At 43.0% G+C, this 21,652-nt stretch overlaps 1 protein-coding gene across 1 annotated transcript; it reads left to right on the top strand.

The window, feature by feature from the left end:
- Window positions 1-269: 269 nt before the first annotated feature.
- Window positions 270-20,077, top strand: mtmr9 (myotubularin related protein 9). Its single transcript, XM_076271826.1, has 11 exons — window positions 270-342; window positions 816-1,022; window positions 1,287-1,395; window positions 1,932-2,057; window positions 2,921-3,094; window positions 4,146-4,363; window positions 4,585-4,746; window positions 4,944-5,085; window positions 7,276-7,496; window positions 8,287-8,438; window positions 17,699-20,077. Exons 2-11 carry the CDS (start codon window positions 841-843, stop codon window positions 17,860-17,862), a joined length of 1,650 nt encoding a protein of 549 aa, XP_076127941.1. The 5' UTR covers window positions 270-342; window positions 816-840; the 3' UTR covers window positions 17,863-20,077.
- Window positions 20,078-21,652: the final 1,575 nt, after the last annotated feature.

The raw sequence follows: 21,652 nt of genomic DNA, 5'->3' as shown, positions 1-21,652 counted from the left end.
GGACACTTGGTGGCAGTGATGCATCAAGAGACAACACAGCAGAAGGCACACTAGCAAACAGTGGTAGAGGGCTCATGACTCTAAATAACAGTGTGGTGACCAGTGCATCCTTTGAGTACATCTCTTCACAATGCCATACTAATAAGTAAGCCTGCTTCTTTTTAGAAGAATATTAGTGTGTAATTAAAAGCCCTATTTCATCTCACATTGACTTACTGACCACCATACTCCACGCCACGTGGTGGCAGTACAATGCTGGAGGTATATGATTGACGTTCAAATACTGCAACTGAAATAAGTGAAGAAGAATCTCAATTAAGGAAGAAGAAAAAGAGTTGACAGGTATTTGTTTATTATGTGTTCTCCGGACCGATAACAACAGAGTTGAAGGCTATACAATGTTTATTTGATATCAGTGAAGTCTTTATCGGTTTTCAGATAAATGTATACATGTTAGCCTTAATATTCACTAAACAGGCTTAATGTTTGCTAGTGAAGCTAGCATGGGTGACATAGCTATCACTGCATCAGTTATCGATAATAGGCCTACTTCGCTTTATCTTACTCTTAGCATATTAGCAGCTATACAGACTACATTACCCAGTCTCTAAACAAATGGACTGTCCACTGTTTTCAAACTAACGTTGAGTGGCAAGATGTTGTCATCTTGAAAAAGTATCATCCTGTCACAGTCTGCTGCTGTTCAATACGGCTAATGCATGATGCTGTTCAATACGGCTAATGCAGTGCATGATTTTCTAACGAAGTGTGCACCCTCCTCTTGAGTTGCTCAACCAACCTGTTCATGCCTTTAGGATATCAGCCCCTCGTGACATTTGAATGGAGTTTGCTGAGTTGATAAAGACCCCCCGCGTCGACGGGGTGGTCCTCCATCGTCCCTTCATGCCTGTGGTGGAGGGCACGCTGTGTTTGACCGGACACCACCTGATATTATCATCGCGACAGGACAACACAGAAGAGCTGTGGCTGCTACACGGCAACATAGACGCCATCGAGAAGAGGTACGGCAAGCCCATACATTTGTGAGAAAAGTGCATGTTGTCTAAATTCTAAAGAAAACAGGAAAAGAAATTACATTTTTTGTTGTTGTTATAAACTCTATAAACAGCTTTGTTCCATCTAGCTCATTAATCAGAGCCTCGTTTTTTCTCTACTGTATGTCATATGCCTGTATAGAGAAATCATTACGGTGTTAATTTGCAACACACACACACAGTTCAGATGAAATTCTTTTCATTAACCCATGTACCAAACTCTGCATCCAGGTTTGTGGGCTCCTCTGGGTCCATTATTGTGAAATGTAAAGACCTGAGAACTATCCAGCTGGACATTCCTGGCATGGAGGAGTGTCTCAATATCGCCAGTTCCATTGAGGTGTGTGCACATTGATTTCAGTTCCACTTAACATGCCCAGAACTGCTTGAATGTAATGTTAATGTAAAGTTCCAGCAAATGATCTACATAAAATCATGATGTTCATGTGAGCAATAAACTTTTCGTCACCTAGAATTATCTAGTCATGACCTTGAACCACTGGCTTCTCGTCATGAGAACAAACCAGACCGAAGTCAGCGAGTTCACATGCAAGTCCAATAACTTCAGGTCTTTAGGCTAGTTCTTTTGTGTTAAGGGCCTTTTACACCAACAACGATAACCATAAAGATTATGGCAAAAAAGCATGGCTCTAGCTAATGCCAATGACAATGTCCACACGATTAACGATTAACAGCTGACAGACAATCAGAATCCATCCAATTATAGCCATCACATTCATCAACATGAAGAGAGACTTTCCTTATCATTTGGTCAGTGTGGACACTATTGTTATAGTTACAGTAATCTTTATAGTTATCATTCCTGGTCTGAACAGCCCTTTAAGGCTCAACTGCGTCTCCATGTCTTGTCTCCAGGCTCTCTCCACCCTGGACTCCGTGTCCCTCAAATATCCCTTCTTCTATCGGCCCTTGTTTGAGGTCATCGAAGATGGATGGAACTCTTTCCTTCCCGAAGAGGCTTTCAAAGACCTGGAATCCATGGTAGGTTACTGGGCCCACTGACTCGTGGTTCGGTTCATCCTGATAACTGCAGTGACTGTCCTGTCTGTTCTGTCACATGGAATACTCACAGATACTGATTGATTTGTGGCAGATTAGATATGTGGCATTCCAGGTGAAATGTTTTCGAATCAGAGAAATGCTTATGTGAGGAGGTTAGCTCAGATAATAATGACAGCTACCCATTGTCTTTTTCACATTTATAGTAGAATGGCTTTATTTATGTAAATGCTTTTGGGACCTGAGTGTGAATTAGAGATAAATCAAAACCAAATTGAAGTCTGCTAAGAGAGTAGACCGGGCACTTGAGATATTCTGTTATTGAGCAGTTGCGTCCCTTAGGTTTGCAGATTCTGGTAAAGTTCTATAAAAGTCCTGCATACTCTAACAAAACAGGATTTCACTAGCTGTAAGACTTTAAATGAAATTACATATTTCACAATGATGTGGTTACAGATAAGTGTTGGACAGTGGGAGTTTAGGGAAGTCTGTATGATTGCGAAAGATTGGCAATTCCTTTTGGTGCTGTGCTGGCTTGCTGCCAGAACCAGACTAGATGGAAGTGGCAGATGGAAGAGCTTGGTGTAGCTCATTAGATGGAAGAGCTTGGTGTAGCTCATTAGATGGAAGAGCTTGGTGTAGCTCATTAGATGGAAGAGCTTGGTGTAGCTCATCTGCACCAAGATTGGTTTATATTGACACATTTTTGCTGATAAAACTTGGATGGATGAATTAATAAATAAATAAAGTGTTATTAATTACTGTCAGGCACTGTTGTTTGTATTATTATTGTTTGTAGTTGTAGTATATTTGTGTGTGTTATTTCTCTCTTTCCCCTCATACAGACAGATGAGTGGCGACTCAGTGAGGTGAACAAGGACTTCAGCGTGTGTCCATCCTACCCCGCGCTTGTCACCGTGCCAAAGGACATCGACGATGACACCCTCCGCAAGGTGGCAACCTTCCGCCACGGTGGCCGCTTCCCAGTGCTCAGCTACTACCACAAGAAGAACGGCATGGTGAGAGGGGATTCTGGGAGAAGCTGCACGGTTTTCACTCTGCTTTGAAGCACATGTTACTTTGCACATGTCTCATTATAGTTTTAAATATAGGTTTCATTAAGCTACATTTATTTTCGGTATTTATACTTCTTACATTCATATTTTATGAGGGAGCGCGCGAGAGAGAAGAAATAGGAAATCTAAACAGCAGATAAAAATATAATAATTAAAGGTTTTTCTGATTCTTCTGATACTTTGCCACTTGGCTATGTGAATTCTAGTATCCTATTCTGTCTTTTGGACATCGCAAGAAATCTTTATCCCTTAAAGGGGAATTCCAGAGTTGAAACAACCTTGGGTCTATTTACGGGAGAGAGAACAAGTTTAAACTTTCGCTTGAATGCAGAATTAAGTTAATTAGTGGAGTTTTGTGCAAAAACGTTGTTTGCATTAACAATGAAATGGCTTAAAGTGAAAGCTAAGGGACAAGATAGCACAATAAAAAACAAATGCTAATTTATACCACTGACAATGCTCAAAATATAACTACAGTTCTGTGGTAGTGTGGTGAGGGTACCTACAGAAAAAACAAAGTATTGTAAACTTTGAAAGTGTACAGAGAGGTTATAACAACACCTGTTTCTGAAAGAAGTAAATTGCCTGACTTTGTGTTTCGGTAGTGTCAAATCAGTGGGCGCATTCGATCTTGCAGCGCTGCCCAGATCTGGCTGAATCTTACAATACAAACATGCCTTACGTTCAGCCAGATCTACACAACGCTGGAAGAAGATAGATAGATAGATAGATAGATAGATAGATAGATACTTTATTGAAGTATAAATGAAGATATAAATGAAGAACTTCACATATTCTTCTCTGAGGAAATGGGGGGGAAAGGAGTTCGACAAATGAGTTTGACAGTCAACAGTCTCAACAGTACTCAACAACATCTAACAATAGAGCCCAAGTTGCCAGAATTCTCCTTTAACTGGCCCACTGATAGCATATCGCTCTCCACCACCGCTGCCTCCTGCCCGTTTTACCCCTCCCCTCTCTGTTCTGTCCCCAGGTGATGATGCGTTCTAGCCAGCCCCTCACTGGCACCAACGGCCGACGCTGCAAGGAGGACGAGAAGCTGATCAATGCCACGCTGCGGGCGGGCAAGCGTGGCTACATCATCGACACGCGCACCATCACCGTGGCACAGCAAGCTAAGGCGCGGGGCGGAGGCTTTGAGCTGGAGTCCAACTACCCACAGTGGAGAAGGATCCACAAGGCCATCGAGAGGTGCACACACTGCATACATTCCCTCAAGGCCATTTAGAAGACTCATGGGAAATTTGTACGGGAGGAAAGGAATTCGTACACAGTAAATGCAGTATCTCCCTTTCAGTGGTGGTTGAGTAGTGGCTAAAGAGCTAGGCTAGCATGCAGTAGCCAGTAGCCACTTTGAATATAAGCACCAGTAAAACCCTGTAACCCCCCCCCCCCCCCGCTCCCCCCAATAGGCACAGTCTACTGCAGGAGAGCCTGATCAAGCTGGCCGAGGCCTGTAATGACCAGTCCCACAGCATGGACCGTTGGCTCAGCAAACTGGAGGCCTCCAGTTGGCAGAGCCACGTCAAGGAGATCCTGACCACCGCCTGCCTGGCTGCCCAGTGCATCGACAGGTGAGCTCATCGCCATCGCCCAGGAAGGAAGCACAGAGGATGGTCGGAAATAAGCCATCAAATAGGTGTGGGGGTGGGGACTGTGCTGCAAGTGTCAGTGTCCCTGCCACATTCGGGTCTAATCATCCATGTGTGTGTGTCTGTGTGTGTGTCTGTGTGTGTGTTTGTGTGTGTGTCTGTACGTACATCTCTCATAGGGAGGGTGCATCTGTGCTGGTCCACGGCACCGAAGGAACGGACTCCACTCTGCTGGTGACCTCTCTGGCCCAGATCATCCTGGACCCGTCCAGCAGAACCATCCGGGGCTTCCAGGCGCTGGTCGAGCGGGAGTGGCTGCAGGTGGGCTCGGGAGGATGGAGGAAGTGATGCCAAGACTGTGTTTGTTTGTTTGTTTGTTTGTTTGTTTGTTTATTTATGTATGTGTTTGTTTTTCTGTTGTTGTGTCCTTAACAAGATAAAAACATAACAGTAACAAATGGTTGATTAGGAAAACCAGTGGATTCCATTAGGTTCAGAAATGAAGAACTGAGAGAAGACCCTTGTTGGCAGATCTAAGGGACCTGGATGCTGAGAGGGGATGGAGGAGGTCTGAAATATATGAGGGAGCCAACCCATGCAGTGCCTTATAAACAATCAGAAGGACTTTGAAGTGGACCCTAAAACTAATGGGGAGCCAGTGTAAGGAGGCCAGTACAGGGGTGATGTGTTGGTATTTCTTGGTGCCAGTAAGCAACCTAGCAGCTGCATTTTGTACTAATTGCAGACGAGAAAGTTGGGAGTGGGGGAGACCAAGATAGAGGGAGTTGCAATAATCTAACCGGGATGTAACCAAATGCATGAATTACTGTTTCTAAGTCCTTGGGAGACAAAGAGGGTTTGAGATGGGAAATAATTCTCAGCTGATGGAAGCTACTCTTGATAACAGAGCTAATCTGCCTTTTAAAACAGAGCTCTGAATCAAGGATGACACCTAGATTTTTGGCATGTGGCTTGACAAAAGAGGAGAGGTGGGCTAATTTTCCTTCAATCAGGGGTCTAGCTTTAGAAGGACCAAAAATTATGACCTCTGTCTTATCATCATTTAGCTGAAGGAAGTTATTATTCATCCAGCACTTAATATCCTGGAGACAATCCAGAAGAGACTGAATGGAGTTATCAGATTTTAAGGGCAGGTATAACTGGGTGTCATCAGCATAGAAGTGAAAAGAGATGTCATATCGCCGGATGATGTCACCAAGGGGGAGCATGTATAAACAGAACAGCAAAGGGCCCAAAATTGAGCCTTGAGACAGGAGCTGAGGAGGAAGAGGAGCAACCAAGGGATACTGAGAAGGTTTTGTGTCTGAGGTAGGAGCTGAACCAAAGTAGTGCTGTCCCCTTTATGCCTACCCAGTCCTCAAGATGGGTAAGGAGGGTGTTGTGGTCCACAGTATCAAACGCTGCGCTGAGGTCCAATAGAACCAGGATTGCATTTTGACCTGAATCTAGAGCGAGAAGCAGATCATTGGTGACTTTTAGCAGAGCCGATTCAGTACTGTGGAGTGTTCTAAAACCTGACTGGAAGGGCCTAAGGATGTTATGCTCAGTCAGAAAGGGAAGCAACTGGGCCAGCACTACTTTCTCCAGTACCTTGGAAAGGAAAGGGAGTTTAGAGATGGGGCGGTAATTATTATAAGAATTCGCATCCAGGTTGGGCTTTTTAAGCAGGGGTTGGACCACCGCATGCTTAAAGCAGGCAGGGACAGCACCAGATGTCAAACAGGAGTTGATAACTAGCTGTATGGAAGGGCCCAACACATCAAAAGCATCTTTCAAGATAGCAGAGGGGACAACATCACCAGGGGAAGATATGGGTTTCATACAGAGGACCATGTCCTTGAGATCTGCTAGCGATACATCCGCAAAGTGACTGAAAGTAGATAAAGGGCCTGAAGATACCTTAACTGGGGGGGAAGGCAGAGGAGGGGGAGAGAACAGTGCTCTGATGTTTTCGATTTTATCAATGAAAAATTTCTGTGAAGGGAGCAGGTGAGAGTGGAGGGTTGGTGATTTGATTAATAGTGTGAAACAGAATTTTGGGTCTGTTAGCATGTTGATTAATAATATCAGAGAAGTATTTAGCTCTGGCTGCTTTGGCGGCTGCCTGGAAGGATGCTAAAGTAGATTTAAAAATGTCATGGGAGACTGTAAGACGGTCTTTTAGCCATTTCCTTTCAGCTCTCTGGCAGGCCTGCCTGAGTGAGCGGGAGGCATCATCTAACCAGACTTGAGATTTAAATTTCGGACGCTTGTGACAAAGAGGAGCCACCATATCAAGAATGGCTGAGCAGGAGGAGTGGAAAAGAGCAACCATATCATCTGGGCTGGATGAGGAATACTCTGTATAGACTATCAAAAGCCTTGTTCTCAACCCCTTTGTGTGTGTGTGTGTGTGTGTGTGTGTGTGTGTGTGTGTGTGTGTGTGTGTGTGTGTGTGTGTGTGTGTGTGTGTGTGTGTGTGTGCGCGTGTGCGTGTGCGTGCGTGTCTAGGCGGGCCACCCGTTCCAACAGCGGTGTGCACAGTCGGCCCACTCCAACGGGAAGCTCCGTGGCGAGGCGCCCGTCTTCCTGCTCTTCCTGGACTGCGTGTGGCAGATCCTGCGCCAGTTCCCCTGCTCCTTCCAGTTCGGAGAGGCCTTCCTCGTCCTGCTCTTCGAGCACGCCTATGCCTCACAGTTCGGCACCTTTATGGGCAACTGTGCCGCCGACAGGTCAGTACCAGGCTGGCCCACAGTATGAATGGGGCTATTATAGACTAACAAAGCTCCAATCCCTGTGTGTGTATGTGTGTGTGTGTGTGTGTTGTAATTTGATTACCGGTAGCTGTTGAGCTCAAATATCAACAACCTTTCATGAAACCACAATAGGATCATGAACTGCATCTTAAATATTGAGTGGGTGATTGAAGGTTTGATTAAAGGTTGAAATTATCATGGAATTTCTAGACTCTATAAAGTCTATTCCAGACAAGTCAGGGGCTTTGGGCCAAGTCTTGGATTGTTAGGGAATTTTGTTTTCATCATCTTCAAAATTAGGTCAATTCACATGCTTGCCGTAATACATTGGCTGGTTTTTGTCAAGGAAAATGGATTTTTCGTGCATTAAAGGTCATTCGTAAGGAAATTCGTAGTCTGTGAAAGTTTGGGAGTAGTCAGTTGATGTAGAGGGTATCTGTTCACACACGTATTCATATGCCCATGCTGTCTCTGCTTTGGGCGAAGCTTAGTGTGTTTAATTGTTTTGTACGTGCTTGTATGATTTTCTGTGTATGTGGTATGTATGTGCTTGTACGATTGTATGCATGTATTTACCTACATGTGTGCGTGTGTTCATGCTGTCTCTCCTCCTTCTAAAGGCCAAGCTGTGTGTGTGATTGTGTTTTATGTGTGTGTATGATTTTATGTGTGACTGTGTGTGTGTGTTAAGTGTATGCTTATGTGTTTGTATGTGCATATTTCCATGTGTGTGTGTGTGTTTATGCCGGTGCCTCCTTCTCCTCAGGGCCAAGCTGAAGCTGCCCCAGAAGACCGTGTCGCTGTGGTCGTGGGTGAACCGGGCCGAGGAGCTGGAACGCTTCACCAACCCGCTGTATGAGCCCAACGGCCTGGTCATCTGGCCCTCCGTGGCCCCGCAGAGCCTGCTGCTGTGGGAGGGTGAGTGGCCAGCAGAGCACTTACTCACTTACTCACTGTCCCCATACATTGACTTATTTGTGGCAGCCTACCACAATACCCACCACAATACCCAAGCCAACCAGTCTCTTCCACTCACTCTTTGCCAAAAAGCCCAAAAGATTTACTCAAAAAAAAATACAAATACTTATTAAATAACATTTGTAATTATTCATTTAGCTGGTGCTTTTTATAAGTTAAAAATCAGCTATATGATTTTTTTAAGTGACTTACAGATAAGGACTTTCAAAAAATACATTCAAACTACATTGCAAATGAGGCTGTAGGGTAACAACTAAGTAAATACTACTATTAAAAGTAAATACTGGTACTACTTTTACAAACACCACAAGTTCCAAAAAAAAGGTAATTAAAGGAGATAGTAGTAGACTGATTAAAAAGGTCACACTTTTTTGTTATTTTTCGATGGTCCCTGATAGGCTGAAGATGGGCAGAAGGTCCTCTTCATTCAATTTTCACATCATTCATAGGTTCACCTCCAGGGGGCAGCAGTGTGCTACCTTCCCAAGGTGGCCAGGCTCCTCCAGGTAGAAATGTTGCATTGGTACTACAGTTGTAAAGGGGCAGAAAACTTTTAACAATTTGCAATATTTCAAGGCATATACAGTGCATGCAGGGGATAGCCTACATTTAAAATCCCTCTTAAAGGCTAATCTGTAATTTAGCAAATGTTGAGTGTATTCCCATTAATACCCCTAAATTCCATATTCCTGTTATTTCCCATGGTAAGTTTCCAATTTTGGAAATTCCTGTAGTCTTGCAACCAGTGAATCATTTGTTGTATCATCTGCTGTTAGTCACAGATTGTTGACAAATGCTTGATTCCAGCTGTCTGTTTATTGTTGTCTCCAAGGCGATTACAGTTCAGGAAGTTCCTCTTTTTGCCTGGGCAAAACAGTCAGGATGGTGTTCAGACATGTTGAACAGCTGGCTTGCCAGAGGTGCTTTGGTCCTCTGCAGTACACACAAGTAGCTGCCTTATGCTAACCTCTCTCCTTTACTTAGTGATATACTACTGAAACAGTCCTAAGGCTCTTATTTGAAAGACGGGTCCAAGTGCTAGCAATGACCTTTGCCACGTGTATTTGACACTTACGACTTCAGACTTTGCCTGTCTATCAAATTAGCACCCCTAACGTCTCCTTGAACCTTGGGGTTCAGGACTTGCATTATTATTGTTATTTTTGCCTCAGGTTCAGTGCAACAATCCAGATGTTGTATCCAGTACTGCTCTGGACTAGTTATTTGCCCATTACCTATAATACACTTTGGATCTGTTTTGTGCACGGCAGGTCTTTGGGGATTGGTGCCCTTCACAGCATCTGGGGGCTGTGGGCTTCTAGTCTCTCACAGCCGGGATCCACTGAGTGCACAACTGAAGTCTAATTTTTTTAATGCGCGCAGCGCTCTTACGTCTGATGTAGCCAGTTCTATTAATTGTAGTGGAAGCTAATTGTTGCAGCATATGCTCCGCAAACGGAACACTTCAGTTGCGCCTCCCATGTAACCCTGCCGTCATCCTGCCAAAACAGTACAGTACTGTATGCTGCAATGCCTGCCTATGCCTAGTTATCATCCATTAGTATTTACAAAAAGGGGAGTCTTCTTTTAATGGCTTCCAACCGGTCTTTTATTTCATGGATCTTTGCCCGCTTTGCTCATCTGGCTCACATGCCCACAGAATTTAATGTGGGTCAGACCAAGGTCGGTCCATGTGTGATTTCACTTGTCATAAAGACCAAAAATACAGCAAGCATTGGTCATGTCAGATTCTTCCGTTCTCTACCTTTCTGGGTTTGTTTTTCTTTCGCTTTTCTTTCGCATATCTAATGTCAGATGGGGTAATATGTCTGTTTTTCCTCTGTACTGAGTGCCTGGGATATTGTAAGTGATGGCTTCTTTACCGTTCATTTTTATTCAGGCGGACTTGAGGCAACTTTTCCCCTTTTATTTGGCTGTTGGCCCTTTCCTTCAGGAGCCCCAAGTTTGCCACTCTTACTTTGTCTACATTTGTGTTTTTGACCCAGTGCAGCACATTTGGTTTTTTCTAATGCAGAACAATGACTGTTGCTTTTCAAATAGCTAGACTTCATTTAAGACTTAAAATGCCTTTCACAGTTTGTGGTATTTTTTATCTACATTTAAATTCCCTCTTAAAGGCTAATCTGTAATTTAGCAAATGTCTAGTGTATTTTGAAAATTCCCATAGTCTTGCAGAAACCGCACCCAGTGAATCATCAGTTGCACCATCTACTGTTACAGTCACAGATTGTTGACAAATGCTTGCAGTGACCCTTGACTTCAGACTCTGCCGATCTATCAAATTAACACTTAACTAATGTCTTCAGTAGCCTTGGGGTTCAGTACTCGCATTGTTATTGCTGCTTTTGTGCAGTAATTCAGCTGTTGTAGCCAGTGCTGCTCTAAACAGGTTATTTACCCATTACCAATCAAGTCTTTTGGATCTGGCCTCGTGCGTCTATTGTGATCTGGTCTCATTCTCATTCATCAGCATGCACAGAGAGGTGGAGAGGAGTCTTTTTGACATGGCTTCCCACCAATCGTTTATCTCCTGGATGTTTGCATGTGGACACCAGGGAGGTGTGGCCCACATGTCCACAGAGCATATATCCCCACTAACAGGAGCCAGCACAGCTGTCTAGGGCAGTCAGAAACTGGTGATGTGGCATGTGCGACTTCACTTGTGTTAGCAAAAATACAGCAAACATTGTCACGTTAGATTAGGGCTGGGCGATATGGACCAAAAGTCATATCCCGATATATTTAGGTTGAATATCGATATACGATCTATATCCCGATATTTTTTCCACAAAGTTAGAGCTGTAAAATTAAATGTTCAGTCAAATATGAGTAGTTTTATTGAAAACTCACTACTCAAATAACAATAAAATGTACACATAAACTGGAGTGCCTTTTTTGAAATCAAAGCTCCGTAAGGTGCACATTTAAATAAAAAAAATATCTTAAATAAAAAAAGCCTATAAAATAAAATAGGCCAATCTTTTTCTGAAATAAATATATTTATATGAGAAAAGTAGCGTGCAGTTTCACAGCAGTGCAGAGAGCTCCGGTCAGCGGCTTGCGTGGAGCAAGGATCACGGCGCAAATTTGAACTATATCGATATATGCGATATGGTCTAATTCCATATCGCATTTTAAAATATATCGATATATCTTTTATATCGATATATCGCCCAGCCCTACGTTAGATTCCTCTGCTAATCTACCTTTCTAAGCCATCCTCCTCTGAAATATTTAAAGACGAATTCAGATTGTGTAACATATCTGAAGACAACAGATATTTAAATCTGATAATTCCTTCATACTAAGAGTGCATGGGATATCGTTAGTGATTGTCTCTCCACACTCCTTACCCTCTAGACTTGAGGCAACTTTTTTCTGTTATTTGGCTGTTTGCTCAAGGAGCATAACATTTTCCACTTTTACTTGTGTTTTTGACTCAGTATACAGTAACACACTTGGTTTACTTGCAGAATGCAGAACAATGACTGTTGTAAGACCTTGCCAAATAGCTAGACTCCCTTTCACAGTTTGTGGAAAATGGGGGGTCTTCTTAGAAGTACTTACAAGAAAAGGAGGCATGTGGTTGATTCAGTTCTGTTCAGTTTTTACCTCGTGTCAGATTAGTAATTGTAGGACTTGTATAGCAGGAATCACTGATGTCTAGGATATGTATTCCAGGAACTGGTAAGCACTTCTATGTAATGATTAGTCTTGTATTAGAGTGCCAGGAAGCTTGCTTCTCTTAATTTGGTTAGTGAGTGTTAAGGAAATGAATAAGGAAATTCATAGATTCGTTCACACGTTAACGGTGAAGAGCTGCATTCTCACGGAGCAACAAAGTCGCTGTTAAGTCCACCGAATTGCGGATCTACACGATCGCTCAGTACTTTGGACTGTGCTTCCATCATCTCCAGACTGCAGTCTAGCAGGCCTAGCTTCTAACGTTAATGTTATCTCCAGACTGCCAGTGAATTCACCGGGTTGGTCAGTTGCTAAAGAACTTTGTTGGCATTGCATCGGTTGTAAAGACACAGCTTTGTGCGAATTTTTCACGGATCATCATTGCCCTTGGACATTTTCAGCTGGTTTGGAAATTGGACTAATTTTAACATCACTTTTTCCCCTTTTAAAATATATGTTCTTTTTTTTATTTGTTTATTTGTTTTGTTGTCTGTCTTGTATGTCTTGGTGTCACGGGTACGCTGGCGACTACGCCGCTCCGTCCGGCATTTTTTGTATTTGTTATTTTTTAAATGTATTTGTCTTGTCTTGATGTCATGGGTACGCTGGCGACTACGCCGCTCCATCCGGCATCTTTTGTCTTGTTGTTATGTGTCTTGTTTGTGGAGCGCTTTGGATTGCACTATGTGCATGTTAAATGCGCTTTATAAATAAATCTGAATTGAAAAAAAAAAAATAGATTCATTATTGTTAAAGAAAAAATATGATTTCCTTCATATTCACGCGCTATGCACAGTTGCCCCCCCCGCCCCCCATATTGACTCAATGGCTACAGCTTTGATTTGCGTGACAGACAAAAGGCATTGCAGGACAAGGCATAGGCACAGGTTTTGCATTTGAGGAAATTCATTTAAAGAGTGAATGTCTTGGCACACAATATATCCCTACAGCTTGACATGGTGGTTCAAACACAAGTCAACATACAATGTGACAAAAATCTGAGTACGCTACACTATTTCACCTCATACTTTTTGAAAGAGTTAAATTGTACCGCGTCTGACATGTTACAGCCGTAATGACAACCTTTGCCGGTTAGAGAAGCAGGACACCGAAATGGCTGTGGTTCTTTGACACGTTAAACATCCCACGTCTCCTGCCCTTTGTTCAACTGGCGGGAAGCGCCTGGATGCTGTGAGGGCCTGGTCTGCTTGAGGAAAGCAGAGCAGTGTCTTGCATCAGCTGACGGCGGGGTCAACGAGTTTGACGGACAGTCAGCCGCGGGATGGGAGGGGCTTGAGGGACCAGGGGTCACGGAGGTGGGGGTGAAGTGGCACATGCGGGAATACCATAGGCACTCTGGTGTCAAAGTGGTGTAAAAGTAGGCTACATTCCAGTGCCTCGCTAAAATGTAAAGAACAAGCCTGAGCGATCTGAGGTGTGCAGCGTGTGTGAGAGAGCAAGAAGAAACAGCTCACACCCTGACTGCCACTGTCTGGCACTGGGACTGCGTATTTACAAATGTAAAAAAAAAAAAGAAAAATTGCAAATACGACAAATATTTGTGAATGCTTTCAGCTTTATGTGTACAATTCTGAACGATCCAAGCCCTGTGGTACAGTATGTGGAAGTGAGAGAAGCTGTCTAACTGTGTATATATGTATGATTGTATATACTGTGTGTGTGTGTGTGTGTGTGTGCGTGGTTGGTTGTGTGTGAGTGTGTGTGCACTGAAATATCCCATTTACGTAAGTATTCAGACCCTTTGTTATGACTCTTGCAATTGAGTATGTATGTACTGCCCAACTTAGTATGTATTTGCACCAGAGCTCAATTTAATGTGTGTACTACACCATACTGTGCATATTGACATTATGAGCCAGTTTGCCGTACATGAAGTCCTATTTGAGTGGAGATTTTCTTTGACGTTTTCTTTTATGTTTCTTTTTATGTTTGTGAAACTGGCTGTATGTGAAGAATACTAAACTGGGGTGGTGGTAGCATAGTGGCTAAGTAGCTGGGCTAGCATGCAGTAGAAAGAAAAGTTGTGGGTTCCATTCCTGGCTTCCACCGTTGTGCCCTTGAGCAAGACACTTAACCTCAAGTTGCTCTGGGGAGTATGGCCCTTGTAATAACTGACATAAGTCACTTTGGATAAAAAGTGAATAAGTGAAGTGAAATTAATAAGTATGTGTATGTATGTATGCAAGTGTAACTGACCTTATTAACCCTTAAAGGAGTACCGTCACACCGGTGTGATGGGAATGTTGGGAAATGAACGTTCTAAAGAATATCTGGGTTCATTGAATTCAACATAGAATTTTAGAACCTTCAATTGTTGCGGAACTTAGAATGTTCAAAAACCTACACCTTTAAGGGTTAATATACCTGACCTGGGGCAACCCAGCCTGAGTGAGTGTGTAGGTATGTCTCTGTCGCTATGTCTTCTAGGTGTACAAAACTCCCAACAATAGACGGAGAAACATGACACTTGTATGGATTCCCAACTGTCTGAAACTTGTGCTCTCAATCCTGTTGTGAGTGTTGCTCCGTTGGCCAATGTAGATGCCAGCCATAGAGGACATTGTTTACTGTCCAGATCTGACTGGTGAGGGTGTTTTGCAACAAAGTCAGGTGACTTAGGCAGGGAAACGTGGCAGGCATGGAAAGGATGGGGGGGGGGGGGGGGTACCTTTTGTCTCTTTCACCCCTTGTTCCCTTTTTGTACCTCTAGAACCGTGTTTGAAGTTTTGACCCACTTTACTATTCCTGCCTAAGGTTCTCTCCCATCTCTCTCTATTTCTCTATTTCTCTGTTTCTCTGTCTCTCTAAGTGTATGTGTGTCTCTGTTTCTCTCTCTTTGCATTCAGCACTCTTGCATAGTGTCTGCTAGTAGTGGTTGGCAGCTTTTGTCTTGGATCAGAAATTATCTTTCTAATGGGCTGCTTTTGTAGCCTGGGTGCCAGCCGAACTTAGTCCCGCCCACAACATTTGAGGTCGGGAAGTTCGGTCTGGCATTGCTCCGTTGTGGAGCAACTATGCTCGCTCCAGAGCTGGCGGACCAATCAAATCGGTCTTTACAATGATGGACAGATGAGCAACAGTGCCTCGTCTATCACGTCATCTGAGCGTGCTTAGGTTGATTATGTTTGCAACAAACTTTTACAAAAGACCAAAAAACAATGTTAAGGCATTTGTGGAGAAGAAGGATGGTTTGTGTGTTCTTCCTACATCTCACGGTAAGCTATTTCGTTGCTCTGATTGGTTAGGTCTATCCAATTGAGTGCAGAGGAACCCCCACCCTCCCCCCCCCCGTATTGGTTGAAACACGCGCCATAATTACGTCCCAATGGTGCAGTATCAGACTCATATTCTGACTAGAATTGAGTATGGCTACGTCAGGCTACTGCTTTTAGTTTTCATCACATACACCTTATCAAACTGATTTTCCTTGGCTATGGAAGTAGGGTGAGCCAATAATTGTTTTTTTGTGTCCATTCCAAGAACAGGGTAGTGTTGTAAATGCACAGGATTGCACCATTTTTTTTGGAGGTCCATTCTCTCTTTCTCTCACACACACACCCTGATGCTGCCACACACCAGGGCTCTACACTAACATTTTTTTTCAGGAGCACTTGTGCGCCCAAGTTAAAAAATGTAGGAGCACAGACAAAAATTTGGGAGCACAGTCAGTTCTGTACTTAACTTACACATAATCTAACATTATACTGCAGCTAACAGTTAAACATGCCAGTGCACCAATTGCAAATATTAAGAATGACTGACAACATTTAGGCTACAGGAAACAGGATTTTAAAGATCAGTGCCTACTTTATTTTCAGTCTGTTCTATTTTCCTACATTTTGTTAATGTAAAATAATATAATACATTGCCATATTTGCATTTAGCCTGTATATCAAGTATCCTGCCAAATGTAGGCTAATTTATTTATTTGTGAATCCATCTATAGCTAATCCAAATATGCCCATGGTGACCTATCTGACTGCATACTGCCTAATAGACTACTACTACTAAAACAGTCAATTTTCTCTTCCACAAAACCCTACATTAATCAAGGATATATGTTTTATACTTTTAGTTTTTATTTGAAATATCTGCATTGATGGGGGCAGTAGGCAAACGTTAGGCCTACTTTCGTTTTGCACTTCAGCTTGTATTCGGTGTAAACAAACATACATGCGTGGAAGCCTGGAGTTGTCAGTAGTGTTCTACCTTTGAATAAAATGGGAGTATTACGGGAGGGTACTTTTGTGCCGGTTCGTTCGCTACAGCTATATTTTGCATATTGCAGCCAATACGTCAACTGGGCTAAAAGGCATGTTAGGTTACCTTTCCTTCTCTCACTGCATTCTCAGAATCTCATCCTGTTCCTCCTATATCCAATGAATTCGGTGGATAGAAGAACTAATTTCTTCAATCTTTGCATCTTGGCTGGCTAGTCTAACTTTCCGCTTTTTCTGCGCGCTCTTGGATTTGATAGAAGCGACTACTAGCGAGTCACAACGCGAAACTGCTAACGTTGATGGGAGGTGTAGTTTTTATGCTGCATTCGCGACGTGATTCTATGGTTTGCACCAGTAATGTTTCTCGATGTTGCGGTGTATTTTGTAGACAAACATTGACATGGTTAGAAGTCATTCGCACCAGTGCGCCTAAATATTTTTTTGCACTCGCACGGCATCATTTTTACTCGCATGTGCGAGTGAAATGGGCGCACTGTAGAGCCCTGCACACACACACTCCTTCATGCATGTCTCCAGTGGGTATGGTGCATGTTGTATTGTGTTTCAGTGGGTGTGTTCCTGTGGCAGTCCCCTTGCAATCACAACCGAAGAAAATGCCAAGTCATTCCTCATCATGGTTTTCTTTCTCCCTCCTTATTGCTCTCTCTCTTACCTCTTTTTTCCCTATCTCTCTCTCCATGCTTTACTGTCTTTGCTTCAGTCCTTTAATCTTCATCTCCCTCTCCTTCCCCTCCTTCTCTCCCCTCTTTTCTGTCCCTGTCTCTACCCTCCTCTCTATTCTTCTTTCCATTTGTCTCTCTCCTTCTTACTTTCCCCTCCCTGTCTTTTCCTCTCTCTCTCTCTCTCTCTCCTCCCTCCTCCCTCTGTTTAAAAAAAATGCCAATTCATCTTTCATCATGGTTTTCTATCTCTCTCTCCTGTTTCCTCACTGTTTTCAAATGCCAAGTCATCTTTCATCATGGTTTTCTCTCTCTCCCTCCTTTCTTCTGTCTCTCCCCTATCCAGTCTCCTCCTTTCTCTCTCTCTCTTTCTCATTTTTTCTGTGTTGTTAGCCCTTTTTCTTTGTCTATCTTCCTCCACATCTTTCTCTTCCTCCTTCCATCTCTGTCTCTTCCTTTCCCTCACTCCTTTACCATATCTGATGTAACTGTAAGGATGTCTAGTAATTGTTCTAAATTCTCTCTCTATCTCTCTCTCTCTATCTCTCTCTTTCTCTCTTTCTCTTCACCACAGGTGTGTTCCTGCGTTGGAACCGCTCGTCCAAGTGGCTGGACGAGGCCTATGATGAGATGGTGCACATCATTGAGTACAACAAGGAGCTGCAGAACAAAGTGAACAGCCTCAGAAGGCAGCTGGCCCAACTGGAGACAGAGGATGGCCCGCTGCAGACACCCTAGAACCGGAACCGGAAACTAGAACTGAGCTGAGTGGCCCTGAACCGCACCTGACCACCTGACCTGGCTACCGGTCAAAACGAGCAAAACAACCCTTTCTGACACACATCAAACTGACCCACTGAATGACATAACAAACAAGAAGATAGTATTTGTCTTTTTCTTTAAACAAATATGTATACCGCACACAGGTCAGAATTAACCTATGATCGCTAGTCGCAAATCACTCACGCACAAACACACCTAGACACACTGCCCTTTGATCACTACTCACACATCACATACACATTCCCTTGGTAACCCAACACACACTAATACTCTGTGCCATTTTGTGAATTACTTTGTGAGCCCTCTGCATTTGGTGGCCAGCAGGGTCTTTACTGAGGGTTTCATGTTGCGTAACACATTCCAGAAGCTGGGGCATCCCACTCTATTCCATACTTCGATTTAAAAGATAATTGCCCCATTCACACCACACAAACACTACACATGTCTACATAACATAAACTGTACAAATAAGGAGAGCCTAGATGTTATAAATCAAACAAACAAAACAACATTTAGTAAACAACAATTTCTCAACTCTAGGTGGTTAAGTGAATGCATTGTTTTGGCAGCCGTCTTGTTGCATATTCAAGCCTGTTTTTTTGGAGTAGTGTCTGCTTTGGGATTTCAGGCCAGTAAAGAAATCCTGTTAGAAAACAAAAATGTTAATACAAAGGTCACTTGCCATGCCAAACATTGTTTAGTCACGTATGTTGGCTTTTACAATATTTGTTATGTTTATGAGCTGAAAAAAGTATAGATTTTGCAACCACATAGTTCTTTGTATAACGCTACAGTTGTTCGTTGCCACAACTGACTATAATTATTTTATAAATAGTCAATAATATTTGCATGTACAGTGTGTTTGCTTCATAGTTATTACTCTGTAACATAGATTCCTATTGATGCTTGTTTTCAGCTGACTACTAAAAGTCCAGAAAGCTCTGTGTCCCGCCATGATAAATTGTTCACAAGATTGCTTTGAGAGATTAAAGTTTGAGCAGGAGGTTTTCTGCACAAGGATGACGAGAAACATTCCAGTAATTCAGCCCTTGAACCCTCTCTTTATAGACAGACGTATAGATACATATCTCAAGCCCTTGATGGTGAGAGTAGGTTGTGGAACAACTGGTTTCACCACCCAAACTTCATTCCTTGTCCTCCTCTGGAATAACAACTCAGATTTGAACTGTCTGCCCCACTAACACCTTATATATTATTTATGTTAAGACAGTTTGGCACAATAGTACTAAAGTTGACACAGTGTGGCCAGGCATGGACTTAACTTGTTTGCACACATACAACATTTAAATGCACTATATTCTGTAGACCGTATGTATAGGTTAGGTTTCCTTTTGATAAAGCTGCACACTCTTGTGTGAACTATAAAGAATTTTTGGCCCAGTGCCTAGCAAGTAATACAATGTGTGTTATTACATAACTGCGTATTATTGTTTCACCCTTAAGGCAAAATATGGAAAAACAGCAAAGTTGAAGGGTGCAGTCATGTCATTCTTTATTAAATGCATACAGTCAGTCTCTTCTTTTCTGTTGTTCCCTAACAACCATACAACAGGAGATGTCAATGGCATGTACCACTATGGAGAAGGGTGTGTTGGAGAAAGCTTTATTTTGTGTTCAGATGGTAGAGTCCATGTTGTGTAGGTGATCTGTGAGGTATGTGTGGAAGGGTGTGACATGCAGGATAGTGTTTGGCAGCAGAAGGAATTCATTCGTTTCTGGGGCTATGCCAGGACTCGTACCTTCAGGGTACTTTTGGGTCCTCTGACACAGAAAATGCATGAGAACCACACACCCACACACACACACACACACACACACACACACACACACACACACAAACCACCATTCACCATTTCAGCCCAAAGGCCCAGTCATCATTGCCCTTTTTCAACAAGTTGACCTTTTTAATTTCACTTTGTCACTTTATGATTGTACCTCTCAAATCTACAAAGAGCATTGTCTTGATAATACATACAAATAAATGCTAAATTCTTTTTTATGTGTAACTGCTGATATTGCTGTAAAATTGTACATTGTCTGTGTGCTGTGAAAGACTGCATTCAAATGTATAGTGCCGTGGATATTATCTTTTATATTATGTTCAATTTCGTTCAATTCCGTGGGCATTAAAATATCACTCTGAATGTTGTTTGTTCACTGTCTTCCTGAGAGTCAGTCATCTGGTACAAATCTATACTGTTTCATTATGCATGCATACATTTTGTACATGCTGTATCTTGCACAGATCCTATAGAGAACATTACTGCCTATGCAAGGATGCTTGTTGAGCTTCAGTGATTCGACTCACACCCACAAACATTTTCCAGACATGGGCAGGGCAGTGAGCTTGTGGCTAGAGAGAGTCTGTCCTTTCTACAGAGGGAGGGAGAAGGCAGCACGGAAATAGCCGTGCCTCCGTCATATATTAGTAGCATAGCAGCCACCTTGTGACCTCACTCCCCACCACCACTGGCATACACAACCTTCTACTCACCACCACCACTGGCATACACAACCTCCAACACGCACACTCCCCCATTCCCATTCTGAACTGGTTGCCAGGCATGACACGTTCACACACCCCCAATAGCCGTGAATCGGAGCCTGTTGAGGCTTAATTGCTTCCCCATTATCTCTTCTGGGGCTTAACCGCACCCCTCGGCAGGGCTATCTCGGGGTTTCTGGCCTCACCTTTACCCTCGGGCCAAACAGTGCTTAGTGGTTGCTCAGAGGCGGTGACAAGGTGGAAGGCGGAACTGAGTCAGATAAGAGGATTCAGAGCCAAAATGGGAGTCAGTGTCAAAAAGATAACTACCGGTAGTCACTGACATTATGTCTAAGACTGACGTCAAAGACTGCATTGCTAGCAAGTGACAACTAAGCTACTTTACAGGGCCTTGTGTTTTCTTCCTTCCTTCTTTCTTGTCCTCCCCACCACGTTTCTCTTCTTGCTGGCCTCAGACCGATAGATGTCCTCTTCCTACAAAACACCATCAAACAGCTTCAGGTGATACAGAATACAATGGCTATGTTGTCAGTTTCAAATCTAGACCAAACTGTTCTCAGATACTTTCTGCTAACTGATCAAATGCACCTCTTTTTAAATCAGACACACTATGTGTTTGTATTATTCTTTTTTATGTACTTTGCTTTGTAAAACACTTTTAAATGCTCCATAAAAACAGCAGGTTACAGTGACCAGTTACTACACACTGATTACATTGTAACCATTTCCACCAACCCAGCTTGTCATCTCAACACCTTCATCTCATGCTGACAATGCAACCACCACAATAAGAACAAGCTCAGTCAATTGCCAATATGCCAGATCCTTCCTGGAAGACTCTTCAGCCAGCCCAGAAATGTCCAGAATGAACACGTTAAGAAGCTGAAGGATTTATTTGTGTTCCAAAGTTGAATAAAGAGTTGCTCTGTTGGGCTTAAACAAGATATTAAGTGTCTGAGTGAACACAAAGGAGCAGAATATAACAGCAGCATTACACTGACGCTCCACCAGAAACATATAAGCTGGCTGAAGAGCTTTCCGTGGCATACAGTCCATTCAGCACTGACTGACATGTATGAGGATACCCCACCCCACTCGCATCCAAACACATCCAACAACCAAACAGCAGGAGGCCTTGTGAAATACCTCCACTCCATTCAGGGCTGCCTGAGCCGAGTTGCACACTACCACCTCCATAGGACCGTTCCACTCAGCACA

Source organism: Alosa pseudoharengus, unplaced genomic scaffold, assembly GCF_046254945.1.
Source record: "Alosa pseudoharengus isolate Yale_2024_CS ecotype anadromous, Long Island Sound unplaced genomic scaffold, YU_APseudo_1.1 YU_APseudo_1.1_scf_7, whole genome shotgun sequence".
NCBI lineage: Eukaryota > Metazoa > Chordata > Actinopteri > Clupeiformes > Clupeidae > Alosa > Alosa pseudoharengus.
The sequence above is the reverse complement of the archived record's forward strand: the minus strand, read 5'-3'. Positions and strand labels throughout refer to the sequence as shown.